This window comes from Silurus aristotelis, assembly GCF_946808225.1.
Source record: "Silurus aristotelis genome assembly, chromosome: 9".
Lineage (NCBI taxonomy): Eukaryota > Metazoa > Chordata > Actinopteri > Siluriformes > Siluridae > Silurus > Silurus aristotelis.
The window spans coordinates 25,180,332-25,195,354 of NC_139582.1; the positions used below are offsets into that span (position 1 = coordinate 25,180,332).

The window sequence follows — 15,023 nt, forward strand, 5'->3', positions numbered from 1 at the left end:
GAACTGGAGAGGATCTGCAAGGAGGAATGGCAGAGGATCCCCAAATCCAGGTGTGAAAGACTTGTTGCATCTTCCCCAAAAAGACTCCTGGCTGTATTAGATCAAAAGGGGGCTTCTACTAAATACTGAGCAAAGGGTCTGAATACTTAGGACCATGTGATATTTCAGTTTTTCTTTTTTAATAAATCTGCAACAATGTCAACAATTCTGTGTTTTTCTGTCAGTATGGGGTGCTATGTGTACATTCATGAGGAAGAAGAATGAACCTAAATGATTTTAGCAAATGGCTGCAATATAACAAAGAGTGAAAAATTTAAGGGGGTCTGAATACTTTCCGTACCCACTGTATATATTAGGGGTGGCACAGTTCACAAAACCCACGGTTTTAGGGTCACGGTTTTCGGTTCTATACGGTTCTTGTTATTTTTTCTTTTAATCTTCAACACTCCATCTTATTTCTCACCATCTTGGAGTCCTTCAGGTGTTTTTGTTAGCAAACTCCATGCAGGCTTTCATGTGTTTACACTGAGAAGAGGCTTCCGTCGGGCCACTCTGCCATAAAGCCCCGACTGGTGGAGGGCTGCAGTGATGGTTGACTTTCTACAACTTTCTCCCATCTCCTGACTGCATCTCTGGATCACAGTGATCTTTGGGCTCTTCTCCCCCGATAGCTCAGTTTGGCCGGACGGCCAGCTCTAGGAAGGGTTCTGGTCGTCCCAAACGTCTTCCATTTGAGGATTATGGAGGCCACTGTGCTCTTAGGAACCTTAAGTGCAGCAGGAATCTTTTTGTAACCTTGGCCAGATCTGTGCCTTGCCACAATTCTGTCTCTGAGCTCTTCAGGCAGTTCCTTTGACTTCATGATTCTCATTTGCTCTGACATGCATTGTGATCTGGAAGGTCTTATATAGACAGGTGTGTGGCTTTCCTAATCAAGTCCAATCAGTATAATCAAACACAGCTGGACTCAAATTAAGGTGTAGAACCATCTCAAGGATGATCAGAAGAAATGGAAAGCACCTAAATAGTTAAATATATGAGTGTCACAGCAAAGGGTCTGAATACTTAGGACCATGTGATATTTCAGTTTTTCTTTTTTAATAAATCTGCAACAAAGTCAACAATTCTGTGTTTTTCTGTCAGTATGGGGTGCTATGTGTACATTCATGAGGAAGAAGAATGAACCTAAATGATTTTAGCAAATGGCTGCAATATAACAGAGTGAAAAATTTAAGGGGGTCTGAATACTTTCCGTACCCACTGTATATTATATATATATACACATACATACATACATACATACACACATACACACACCTTTGATCTTTGAGTTCTCAGACAGCAATGCATTAAAAACAGGCATGATTCTTTCATAGAAATCACTGCATGGATTTAGAAACCCCTCCAGAAATACAGTTCGCAGTGCTATCCACAAATGCAGGAAAAATCTATATCATGCAAAGAAGGCGGCATTTATGAACATGAAACCCAAAAAGGCATCTGGAAAAGCACCACCAATGCTGCAATTTATAAACAGGGTTTAGAGCAACATATGCTTCCATCCAGACAACATCTTCCTCACCAAGATCCTTGCAAATTTTAGCAAGACAATGCTAAACTACATACTGCATATATTACAACAGCATGGCCTTGTAGTAGAAGAGTCCTAATGCTGAACTGGGGTTGTAAGACCTGCTTTTGACAAAAACTTTCAGCAAAAGTTTGCTAAAATATTTTAAATATTCTTTGCGGCTATGTATGTTTGAACCAGACTCTGTAAATACCTGGTGATTCAGACTGGCATTTAAGCTGTGAAATCACCAAAAATGTACAAGGCAGCCCCCAGGATCATGACTAAATACCTTGATATTCTTGGATGTTCAGCAAGACAAACTGTGTGATGAGGTAAGGAGGCACATTATTACCGAATATTCAAAGCATGATGTGCCACTCACGTCATAGCCATAATCAGCATCATCATTGGAGACTGTTAGGTCAGCAAGGTCCCCTAAGCCCAACACACTTTCCAAAACGTCATCCGAGCCCATGATAAAGGACTTGCCACCTCCCGAAGGAAATGGCAGAGGTTCAGCTAAGTAAGGGACAAAAGAAGAGAAACGATTTTACCTGCAGTGTGCAATACTGTAGTTTTTTTACTTTTACCAAAGCTTTTTTGTTGTTGTTCTGGGTACTCAAACCTATAAAACTAAAGCTAAAACAAACAACTGCTATAAGTCAACGTTTTTTGAAAATAATCAATACCAAGCCAAAAAAGGAAAGCCAAAACTAGGCCTCTTGACCAAATTAGATGCCCTATATCAGCGGTCCCCAACCTTTTTTGTCAGACAATATTTTCACGGACCGGCCTTTAAGGGGTGGCGGATGACCGGCATAAAAACTGGTATTTTCTAAATATAATAATAAACATGAATCCACTGTGTTGTTTTTTGGTAATTTTGCTAGCTTGTGGGTTTCAATTTAGCGGTAATGTATTGTGTGTTAGCGGCCGAAGCAGCCCATTTAGGATGGTAGCGGATGCAGGTAAGACATGTGACCGAGGCATCATGACATGCATCAAGAGTTATAGACAGATGTGGCGGTGAGAATCCAGTAATTTTCCAAAATAAATATTGTTCAGAAACAGATAATAAATAAAATGGAAATAATATAAGTTATGTATTCTTTCTTTGCGGCCCGGTACCAATTGACCCACGAACCGGTGCCGGTCCGCAGCCCGGGGGTTGGGGACCACTGCCCTATATGGAATGCTGACGTCATTTATGACCTGTGTGAGTTAATGCTGGGAAAGCCAAACTGATATTCAAAATATACACAACAAAGATGTACCTCAAAATCATGCCAGCCCCCAAAAATAACAGTTCATATGTGTGAAACCAAACTTAAAATTGCCATCATGCCGTTAAAGAAAGAGGCCAATAAGTCTCTTACCCCACTCTGTACCATCTCCTGAACTGCGAGCCTCACCAGCACCCTCACCATCCTCTGCATTCACCAGGAAATCAAACTCCTTTAGTGCCTCTTCTGTGTCTGCATCATCAGGAACATCTGATGCTAAACCCTCATTTCCCACCTAAGAAATAAGAATTGTTTTATCATCATCGCTGTTTAAATGTTTTGACAGTAAGTTTAAAAACCAGACTTTTGGAGGGAAAGGGCCAAGAAGCACATTTTATGAATGTCATCAAGAAGCATTTCTCAATTATAACATACTTTAATTTTATGCTTCTTTACTCTTTGTTTATCAGTCCTGTTTGACATGTCTTCCATCAATTCACCCTCTTCGTCCTCCTCTTCATCACTGTCATCAGCATTTTCTAAGAAGTTAAAAGTCTCCAGAACGTCTCCTGCATTCCTGTAACACAAGCAAACTGTAAATAACAAAATAGACTATGTATGTATGGCACACTGTATATATTAAATATGCACAATTTCTTTGCACACATTTGCACTACTGTAATTCACAGAGTAAGAAGACTGGTTCCTGTAGATCCATATGACACTTTTTAATCATGAAATAAGTTTATTGACACAATCTCACCAGAGAGATTGGTAAAATAATCTGTATAAATTTAAGATTAAAAAAAAAAAAATTTATCTTGGATTTCTTTGGTATCACATTTGCTTTTCATGGTTTGTAAGGTTATATAAAAAATTACGAAAAAAAACTAAACATTTACTATTTAACATTTAATCCAAAGTACACAAAACTTTATTTTCTATTTATTTATTTTTTTAATCTGTATAGCACTTGGACATTGTCTCAAAGCAGCACAGATAAAGCGGTAATAAAATACAGAGAAAAATTATCCTTTTTGCTACATAATGATGAATTGCTTGTTAGAAAACTGGCCTTATAACACTTTGTATATTGATAAGCAGCAACAATTTGTTGTTGACATGTAGACACAGACCTTAGAGCTCCAGAATATAAAACTGCAAAAAGTTCTGCATGATGGTCAAACAAAGTACATTTAAGTACCGTAATTTCCGGACTATAAAGCGCACCCATATATAAGCCGCACCCACTGAATTTGACAAATATTTTTATTTTGAACATAAATAAGCCGCACCTGTCTATAAGACGCAGGTGTCTACACTGAAACTAATGAACTTTACACAGGCTTCAATGAAAGACAGTGTCTGTTACACGGTGTAACGGGTGAAATATGTTGTGGCTCCTTTAAGAGCAGAGCGGCATTTTGGGAATAGCCTGCCGCCGCGGAATAGGCCGAGGAATATGTCCTTATTATTTTCTGATGCTTATTTCTAAGTTTCTTTGACTAAACCGTAACGCTGTTGCAAAGAAAAACAAAAAAGCATGAGTTTTGGAAACCTGTCTGTGCTTATATGATTTCTGTTGCAACTGGAGTTGCAACGCGTTGAGTCTGGGTCATGGGAGAGCAGTGAGCTCTCCCATGACCCAGACTTAACGCGTTACAACGGCTCGTATCTAAACAGTGGCCGACCAAGAAAGTCATTGTTCACTGTCTTCCTCCTTCCTTTCACAACTATTCTCTCTCTCTCTCTCTCTCTCTCTCTCTCTCTCTCTCTCGTTTTTCTTTTGGCATCGACGTGCGTTTAAAAATCACCACCGGTGGAAGTTTTTTCTCCCGATGCTATGCAGCTCAGAACACAGGTGAGGTGCATTTTTTCGTTTCCGTTCAGAAATTTCATTGGTCTAATGTTATGTCGCTCAGTTTTTTGGCTTGAAGTTTGTGAAACCGGAAAAAAACCAGGAAAAATCCATAAATTAGCCGCTTCGTTGTTTAAGCCGCGGGGTTCAAAAAGTGGGAAAAAAGTAGCGGCTTATATTCCGAAAAATACGGTAGTAAAAACTTGCTCTCTAAATTAATTTTTACGTTCCTTATTTCTGAACGTTAGCTCACTTACTGGGGTTAGTGTTTTTTACTACTCTAAATTATATTACAGCCTGGCCATGCACTTCCAGCACTTGTTTTCAACTAAGTAGTGCAATTTTTAAACACATCTGTTTATTAAAATGCTGCTTCTAAGGATGGTGTTTTTGCATGCACTCACAGTGTTATCTTGATTTAAACACAATCTTCGAGGTACCTTTTTAGGGCGGGTATAGGAATTTGTTGTGTTTTCACAAGGTGACAATCTTTCTTTTAACATTGCAAACAATGTCTGCACCATGTCACTTACATAAAATTCAATCTCTCTCTGCCCACTATTAGGTTTTTTGTGTATCTGTCAAAAAGATGTGAGCTGGACTAGCAAAAAAGTATGTTTTATATATTTTATATAACTTCTCTAAAATGTTTTTGGAATCACACAGTACACAATGCATTTCTTCCTGCAGAAACAAACCAATCAATCATCCACCCCTATTTCAAAGTGTTATTTGGTACCTTTTCGTGTCATGCCCCTTCCTTTTGGCTGGAGATTCTCCTCCATTGAGAATCTGGTCCAGGTTTTTAGTTTCCACTGAACCATTTTGCTCTGAGCCAGACAACCCCAGTAAAGAGCGTACACGCTGAGACCGCACATCCAGTATTGTGTCTGTGTAACCTACTTCCTGAAGATATCTTTCAATGAGAAAAAGGACAAAATTACAATAACAATTACACATCACCTTTCATAAAATAATCCATAGTTAAATGTAGTATATTGGAGGGATCTTAATTTACAAATAGCAAAACCAATATGTTAATAAAATAATCATTATTAAGTAATAATTTACTGCATATTTGCTGTAAAGTATATCAAATTCTTGTTAAACTCGTCCTACTTGTAACTTTCTTGAGTTCTGTTGCAAAGAAATTCCTTGGAGTTATGAGGACTTACTGTCTTAGCAGTTGTCGGCCTTGTTTCCAAGTTAGTTGACTGTTCTGTGGTATGCTGGACAGCTCTGTATCTTTGGTATCTTCTAAACACAATTATTAAGATTAATATGTATGTTTTTTTGTTACATAAGTATGAACATTTACAATCATTTGAGAATGCACTAACCTGAATCAAAGCTGGGCATTTTTACTTCACTTTGACTGAGTTCTGTGCCATATTTTAATTTATGATATTTTGCTCTGAAAGAAATTTTTTTACACTATTCAGTTTATTATCGCAAATTTTGCACACACAATTGCACAAAAAGAAAAACCCACAACACTGAAAAAAGAAATATAAACGATAATATACTGATTCAATAAATAACTACAAACCTTTCTTGTTTTAATGCATATTCTAACATCTTTATTCTTCTAACCAGGTCATTCTTTAAATTTTCTTGACCCTTTCTCTCTCCCTGGAGGAATGCTATTCGAGCCTGCAAGAGAAAAAAAATAGATATGAGTACGCTCCCAACCATTAGTTAATTTAATAGCCAAGACACTTGACACAATCCCAAAGTAAACAACAAATTATTTACAATTCTCTTTGTAGTGAATGCATTTTATATAATTGTGAATCCGTACTGTGCCTTTGGCAACAAAGAAAAATATTTCTTTGTGTATTTCTTTGCTGAAATACACCAGCTGTAAGGAAAATAAAAAAAAGAACATGAAGAGATTAGGTAATCATTTAACTTAATATAGCCCAAAACAGAACAAAGACTTCATCAAATGTAATTATTGATATCTAACATAAAAAAAAAAACAATAGCAGGCCTAGTATGCATAAACTTTATTTGAGTTACTAAAGGTTGAGTGGAACATGGCAGAGAGGACAGTAAATGACTACAGGATATTATTGAGAGACAGCAGCTGTGTAACTCAAGTCCTCATAAAGACTAGAGTGTGAGGCACAGAAATGATATTTATAGTTCACCACAATCCCTATGAACCTACTGATTACATGGCTAATGTCTACATATACAATCACAATTTAGAAATGACTTGGAATCTTATTACATCCATAAATGCCAAACAAATTCAGGATCTTTAAAAAAATATTTGCTCTATGATTGTATGGATATGCACTCTGCAAACTGCAGGCAATGGGAAAACTAACAAAAACTAATAATATTCCTAAATCAAACTGCTGGTCTCATATAATTGACTTTTTATGTCATAAGATACAAATTTCAACTGAATTAGCTAATTCCTGTTAATGTAATATAACACAGCCGGTTACAAAATGGTGGAGAGGTCCAGTCAACAAAAGAGCAAAGAGAAATAAATAAATAAATAAAAATGAGAGCAACATTATTGTGAGGATATTAAGAATCCCTTTCTGAGGAAACTTCAAGTTCAAGCAATTAAAAAGGCAATGCCAAGAAATACTTTCAACATGTATGCAAAGTTTTGATTAAGTGAAAAGTTGATATAGTAGTTTAAATGTGTTGTTATAATTTTGTAACTAACCCAAACTCAAATAACGCAGGAACATTTTGGTAAAAAAAAAAGTGAAATGAGACAATGTACAGTTAAGTTGCTAAAATATTATGTACAGAATTTTTTTTTTTGCAGTAGTGATACTTCTTCATTGCCCATTTTTCTGCTTGTAAATGTAGTAGTGTAATTGGAAAATAGCTGAATAACTGTCATGACATGCAGTGTTCTGGGTAACTTTCTCATTTATTGAAACAGTTGGTGATTTGTATTTGGTCAGGAAGTGAATAAGTGGTCATCATTATTTTACTCTGATGATGTTTCCCTGTAAAGCAAAATTTATCCATAGAGTAATTATTTTAATTGTTGTGGTCAGTACCTTGCAAAATGGTCTTACTGGTTCATTATGGATCCATACAGGAAAAAAATGTTTTACACCGTACTGCCTAACCTCATATTTCTGAAAAGCTGCATGCATGCAAGTGGACTTGCTTCAACCATTGCTTTTATCATACTATACAAATGAATTTCTTACAGTGCACTTTATTAAGAGTACATGTTCTGTGATTCACCCATGGTAGATTTAATCTTCAAACATTAACCCACAGATGCCTGGAGATGTTTTGACATGCCATAAATATTGATATTTCAGTTACCTATAGTATTATAATGGCAAAACTCTCATTACCCTATAATCAACACTAGTTCCTCTACAATAATATATAAGCACAGTCCAGTTCACTCTCATTAAACAATATATTAATTTACATTTGCATACTTTTTTGAAAGGCTGTATGCTGAATATGTCGATAGTCATGAATACTGATGTAATATCACACCTGAGGAGGCAATGACCAACCCTTAATGAGTATTAGGGAGAAATGCTGCTTTAAATAATGAATTAACAGAGACTAAAAAAAAAAAACGTGTTTTTGGTTTTTGGTTTATTTACAACACAAGCAGACACTTGTTTCATTTTTGGAAGCAGTTCCTGTTCATCACATTCCTGACATTTCCAAGGTTTTTTCTTTTTACAATGCACACAGGTCTGGGCTCAAATCTGTGCTCAGGTCAGCTCCTAGAACTGGCACATGGTCACTTCTTTGTTTGGCGCTACTTTGTGACCCACAACATGGCTTCGCAATAAACTGTTCCATAAACTTATTGCGGCTCACATTGCTGTATAGCTCTTTGCACGCTTAAAAATGTGGCGGCAGCATGTCCAAAAAATGCAGAAATTTGTTTTAACGATTTCACAGTTGTGTGCTCTGCTGTGTAGTCAGGCCAATGGCATGTGCTGGTTCAATGCAATAACAGGTACTACTGGCCAAGGAAAACTATTTGTCCCCAATGTATCTTGTTTCTTCACCCTCCTCTGCACAGCATCACCTGTAGAGGCAGCATGGGTGGGAGAACAGACAAGGCATGTCAACATCAGTCTGTATTCTGCTTGATATAACAGGGTGCCTTCTTTCTCTTAGTTCTTTTTTCAAGAGGTAGCTGGTCCATGTCATTCTAATAAGAGCTAAAAACAAACAAAATAACGGAAAAGAAAAAACACACATTACATTGTCATACATGCACATAATAGGTTAAAAATGTGTAACTGTTCTGCAGCAGTGGTTTGATATACAGCTTATAAAGTTAATGATAACTCCTACAAGTGTCACAACAACTTTTGATTTCGTAAAACCCTCTGTCTGCATAAAAGCAGCATATGAACAGACTTACTACACCGAATTGAGCATAGCAATGTATATTACACTCATGAAAAGCAATTATTAAAGGAACACCGACCGTTATAACCTTTAAAATGGTAGGTCTTTAATTTAGAGAAATTGCAAAGAAAACCAAGGTGTCAGTAAGTACAGCTTCCATCAAAGGCACTTGAAAACTAGTGTTAGATCTGCAAAATGGCTACTTTGATGAGTCAAAAATTTTGATTCAATTTCCTTAACTTGACAAGAAAATCATAGATTAGTTTTATGTCCAATTGTTTATTTGTTCTATGCTTTCATTTCAAAGTACACAGACATTTGTGAGCATACATTTCAATTAACAAATGGAGGTACTCAAACGTTTGACTGAGAGTATAAAAAAAAGTCAATTACTTACTTATCAGAAATGAAATCCTCTACAAGATCAAGTTGCTTTTTAAAATCCAATCACTTGTCATCAGTCAGGCTCTCCCTCAGGAGATCTTCCTCACATGTGTGGGGTACCATCATCAAAGAATCTGATGAAACTTGATGCCATTTTTATCGCATTAATGGGAGACATGGAACACATTTCAATAGCTTGCGCAGATCATTACCATATGAAAAGCATTCGCTGCGAATAGCCATATTTAGATTAGCTCTAAAAAGATGTGACAGAAAACCGTTTCCATCATTAGTTTTCATGCATATTACAATTTAAAACTAGAAATTTAGTGTGTGTAAACATAAAAATTTTTTAAATGGACATTTCAAGGCTTCTATAGACAATAAAACTGTACATGCCAGATTAAAAATCACAGATAGGAGCAACAAAGTGTGCATCCTGTTTTTGTTCTGTTATTTACAAATCACAAAATTTTCTGAATGGTGGTGTATTTTAAGGGAGTATTTTAACTTGTTCTGTATAAAAAAATCCAAGTGGAACATAGACTTAAATCCTGATAAACACCACCTTTAAACTCAGTCAGTGTACAGGAACTCAGTTTTCAGTTCAAGAATTCAGAACTTCGATTTTATAATCAGGCAAGTTAGATGAGAACTGTACAGACGTTCTCCTCTGTGTCTGTACAGTGCAGACTTGCATTTCTGACAAGTAATTAATAAAAAAAATAAAAAAAGCTGACATTAGTGAATAGCAGCAACAGCCTATTTGTAACCATTTTTGGGGATACTTTTTTATTAAAACATGTAACATGTACATAACACCTGCCATGATCCTGATTTTTCCTCAGGATCAGATAAGAGGACAATGGAGCACAAGCCTCTAATAAGCTTATGTTAAAGATTTCAATTGCATGGCCAAGAAACCCTGCTCTAGCCCAGATAAGACTCAAATGATGAGTCCTTGATATATCAGAAGGAAACTATAATTGCAAAATGATTTTAAGTACTGTATATAGATTAGCTTAGGAAATGTTTTCGCATTGGCTATTTCATAAATCGCGGCGTCATAATGTTTTAGATTGAAATGATCCATAACTTTTGAAAACTTTGTTGGGTTCTTTGGCCTGAATCTTCTCACCCCTCGCTCGTTTTCTTCCCGTTCCTCTATTTTTCATTCTGCAGTGTCTTCTGTGTTGTATGAAAGCCCGTGTCCACCAAATAATAAAAAAAAAAGGCAGAACTGCGGGAAATAAACAAGAAATTGCGAAGAGAAATGTTGGAATTAGGCAAACCTTTTTTTAAATGTGGTGCATACTAGCTTCCATAGTGTTAACCTGTCCAAAGTGTTCCAGGGTTTAGCAGGTAGTGTCAGTAATAATAGTCCGTGGGGAAACACAATACTTCACAATGTAGTTAAATGGACTAAATGAAGTAATAAGGCAGATAATTTGAATATGCAAATATAAATAAATTATTATAGAAAATTTAATTATTATATATTCTAGACCAGAAGTCACCAACGTAGTGCCCGCGGGCACCAGTTTGCCCGCAAGGACCACATGAGTGAAAAAAAAATAGCTGTTTCCTACCTTGTTGAATCATTGTTGGTAATTATTGTAAGAAATAATTAACATAATCAGTGTCTTCACATAGATCAGGGGTGTCAAACTCGGTGTCAAATCCGGCCCCGTGAGATGATTTTATATAGATCTATTATTATTGTTATTAAATGTCCCGGCGATATGAAGCGCTGATGATACAAACTACAGATCCCATAATGCAGCGCTTCAGTTGCCTTACCGAGTGCTAGACTACCTGGGAACATTCCAGCGTCAATCAAGTCAAGCTTCTGTCGATGTATTTAACTCTATTGTACAGTTATTGAGAAGCCCCTTACAATGGCGAAGAAAAAAGTTAATTATGAAAACAGAGCCTTTCAAAACCGAAGGGATTCTGAGTACCGTATTTTCCGGACGATAAGCCGCTACTTTTTTCCCCACACTTTGAACAACGAAGCAGATAATTTATGGAGTGTTCCTGGGTTTTTCCCGGTTTCACAAGATTCAAGCCAAAAAACTGAGCGACATAACATTAGACCAATGAAATTGCCGAACGGGTTAAGGTGAACCAATGAAACTCTTTATATTAAATCAGATGCGCTCCCATTGAATCGGCCCACCTCACATCATAAATATAGATGAGGTTCCTCTGACGTTTGACCTCTTGCTCACTCTGACTGTCTACAGGAAATGCGAATCATTCGTCACGCTGAAAACAACCGGGCATGAAAAAAACCGCACTTCACCTGTGTTCTGAGCTGCACGGCATCGGGAGAAAAGCTTCACCGATGGTGATTTTTAAACACACGACGATGCCAAAAGATAAACAACTTTTTCTTAAACAAAAATTGTTATATTTTTATTCATTTTTTTAATCTTGGTTGTCAACTTGCAATCTGCAATTATTATTAAAAACAATACAGATGTTGATTTACACAAAATGATTTACCTTGCATACTCAAACGCTGTTTTTATTTTTCCAGAAACAAACAACCCAGCATGAGGGAATTTGTTCAAGGAGAAATCCCTCATGCCCTCCCTAACTATCAGCCACTATAAGCTTCAAAAATATCTAAATTAAAGATAGTTAAACATGTGGCTTTTGCAATTTTATAGTACACTTTTATACAGAAAACATCTCATTTTAAAATGTTTTTATTTTTAATCTGATTACAGGGAAAAAAATTATCATCCGATTAATAGATTAGTTGCAGCCCTACCTGCATGTCTTCCCTCACCACATCCATTAACCACCTCCTTGGTCTTTTTCTTTCCTTTAAACGCTGCTCTCACTTCCTCCTTACTAATCCTACCCACTTCCTGCTTTACCATCTCCACATCATCCAACCTTCTCTCTCGCTTTCTCATTTTCCTCATTCAACAGCTGCACAATCCCTCCATCTTCTCAACACACTCCCCTCACTAGTCAACACATTTCCATCTGCATTCTTTATTGCTCTAACTTGCAGCACATCCTTCTCAGCTCTGTTCCTCTGCCTGGCCAATTGGTATAAATTATTTTCTCCTTCCTTAGTTTCCAACCTCTCATACAGCTCCTCATATGCCTTTTCCTTGGCTTTCGCCACATCTCCTTGTACTCCTGTCTACTTTTCTCATCACTCTGTCGATCCCAATTCTGTTTCTCTTTCTCCTTATGCTCGCCTGCACTTCCTCATTCCACCACATCTCTTTGTCTTCCTTTCTATTTCAGATGTCACACCAAGCACCTTCAAAGCTGTCTCTATTAAATATATTTGTCCTTAGCAATGTTGATTAAAGTATTAAAAACCTGAAAAGTATTAATTTAAGCTACATTTAGAACAGATTGAAATATGCGATTAAATATTTTAACACATTCAATCTTAATTTAGACATTTTAAAGCTTATAGTGGCTGCTTGTAAAGGAGTGAAGAGGGTTTTCTTCTTGAACAAATTCACTCATGCTGGGTTGTTTGTTTCTGTAAAAAGGACAAACAAAATAAACAGCATGAGTATGCAAGGTGAAGCAATTTCTGTAAATCAACATTTGTATTGTTTTTAGTGATAATTGCAGATTAGAAGTTGACAACCTGATGCTCACGAGTCACGACAGAACAGATCTAGTGCGCCTGCCGCACGAGAATGAAGTTACAAACACAAAGTTTACACAATAGCACTTCATTAAACTGTACCATTTTCACATGATGAGGATTATACAGTTTCTGCTCACCGTGCTGATGTTTCACCTTTATCCATGATTTGGGGTGCACACTTTTTCCTGCTACCGGTTGACTCTGCACTCGTCGCCATTTCACATGTGGCTGTTTTATCTTGCTGCCATGCTGTAACTTGAGCATCCCAACTAATTGATAATGGCATCCGTTAACAACGAATCTCATTATCGATTATTATATTTTATTGATTAGTTGATTGATTAGTACGCACTGGAGTGGAGGGGAATGAAAGTCAGTAGCAGTAAGACAGAGTGCATGTGTGTGAATGAGAGGGAGGGCAGTGGAGTGGTGCGGTTGCAGGGAGAAGAGATGGAGAAGTTCAGGTACCTAGGGTCAACAGTGCAAAGTAATGGAGTGTGTTAGAGAATTGAAGAAAAGAGTGCAGGCAGGGTGGAGTGGGTGGAGAAGAGTGGCAGGAGTGATTTGTGATAGAAGGGTATCTGCAATAGTAAAAGGGAAAGTTTAAAGGACTGTATTGAGACCTGCGATGTTGTATGGTTTAGAGACAGTGGCATTTAATAAAAGACAGGAGGTGGAGCTGGAGGTAGCAGAGCTGAAGATGTTGAGGTTTTCGTTGGGAGTGACAAGGATGGACAGGATTAGAAATAAGTTTATTAGAGTGACAGCGCATGTAGGACGTTTTGGAGACAAGATGAGAGAGGTGAGATTGAGATGGGTTGGACATGTGCAGAGGAGGGACATGGGGTAAATCGGTAGGAGAATGCTGAGGATGGAGCCACCAGGAAGGAGGAAAAGAGGAAGACCAGGGAGGTAGTTTATTGATATGGTGAGAGAGGACATGCAGTAGTTGGTTTGAAAGAGGCAGATGTAGAGGACATGGTGGTATGGAGACGGATGATCCGCTGTGGCGACCCCTAATGAAAGAAACCGAAAACTAAGCATCCAATCCCTGGAGAGAACACTAACTATCATCTCTGGAAGAGTGGAACAAGACAGATGAAGCAGAGGAGGCCTTGTTTATACACCAACAGCTTCATACTTCAGGCCGAAAGCATGGATACCTGACAAAATGGACACCAAAAGTATCTGATGTTCACGAGAAATAATGTCAGAATTGCGAGAAAAAAAAAGCCGAATTAGGCAAAAAGAAATTTATGTGGCGGAAAAGACTTCCATAGGATTCAGGCTAAAGAAATAGACAAAGTTTTGGATAATTTCAAACAAAAACAAACACTTTGATAGTGTTGATTTTTTTAGGTTACATTTACAGAAATAGCTGGCTTGGCTGTCGATACAATAAAAAACAGGTTAACATCACTAGAAATGACAAAGAAATTATAGTTTAATTCTCTTAAAATTGTTCCTAATTATAAAATAATTATTTTCTTTCTAATCAATTATAGAAATGTTTGCACTTTCGTTAAAAGACAGTCATTAAACCCAGATATGTGCATACAACTAAATGGCCTGTCAGTCAGTAGGCTATGGATAAATGCTGTTCGAGATTAACAGTCTTCCTTCTAATATGTAAAAAATAGTAGTTATGTGTCATGCGGTAACGGAGGCGGAAGCCGAAGTAGCAGCAAAAATAGTTTTATTCAAGCTCAAAACACAAACAAGGCGGAGCCAACACAAATACCTGCTGCAAAAGGGGTAATCCGGTGGTGCGCTCACAGCGCGGCCCACAACAGTTCAGAGTCCGCGGAATAACCCAAATTACCGAGTCCAGGAAAAGAGGAAGGTATAATCTTAGGTGCGTCTGGAAAAAGACGCAGCCCACTAGGTCCGGAGTTTGGAGGAATGACCCAAACGGAGGAATCCGGGAAAAAAAAGGAAAGTAATATCCACGGTGCGTCTAGAAAGAGACGCGGTCCGCAA

General features: G+C 37.4%; 1 protein-coding gene across 9 annotated transcripts in view; it reads right to left on the reverse strand.

Moving 5' to 3' along the window:
* Positions 1–15,023, reverse strand: part of strn3 (striatin, calmodulin binding protein 3) — a 39,516-nt gene that overhangs the window by 18,569 nt on the left and 5,924 nt on the right. For 2 of the 9 annotated variants that reach the window (XM_083550683.1, XM_083550682.1), the window contains exons 3-9: positions 6,204–6,307; positions 5,995–6,068; positions 5,830–5,911; positions 5,394–5,570; positions 3,232–3,373; positions 2,950–3,091; positions 1,956–2,092 (exon numbers count right to left, since the gene is read on the reverse strand). In XM_083550683.1, coding sequence (XP_083406809.1) covers positions 1,956–2,092; positions 2,950–3,091; positions 3,232–3,373; positions 5,394–5,570; positions 5,830–5,911; positions 5,995–6,068; positions 6,204–6,307 — 858 coding nt within the window. Of the gene's footprint in view, positions 1–1,925; positions 2,093–2,949; positions 3,092–3,231; positions 3,374–5,393; positions 5,571–5,829; positions 5,912–5,994; positions 6,069–6,203; positions 6,308–8,699; positions 8,836–9,421; positions 9,563–15,023 lie in introns of those variants that run through there. The other 7 variants (XM_083550684.1, XM_083550685.1, XM_083550686.1 and 4 more) reach the window with 6 other exon arrangements.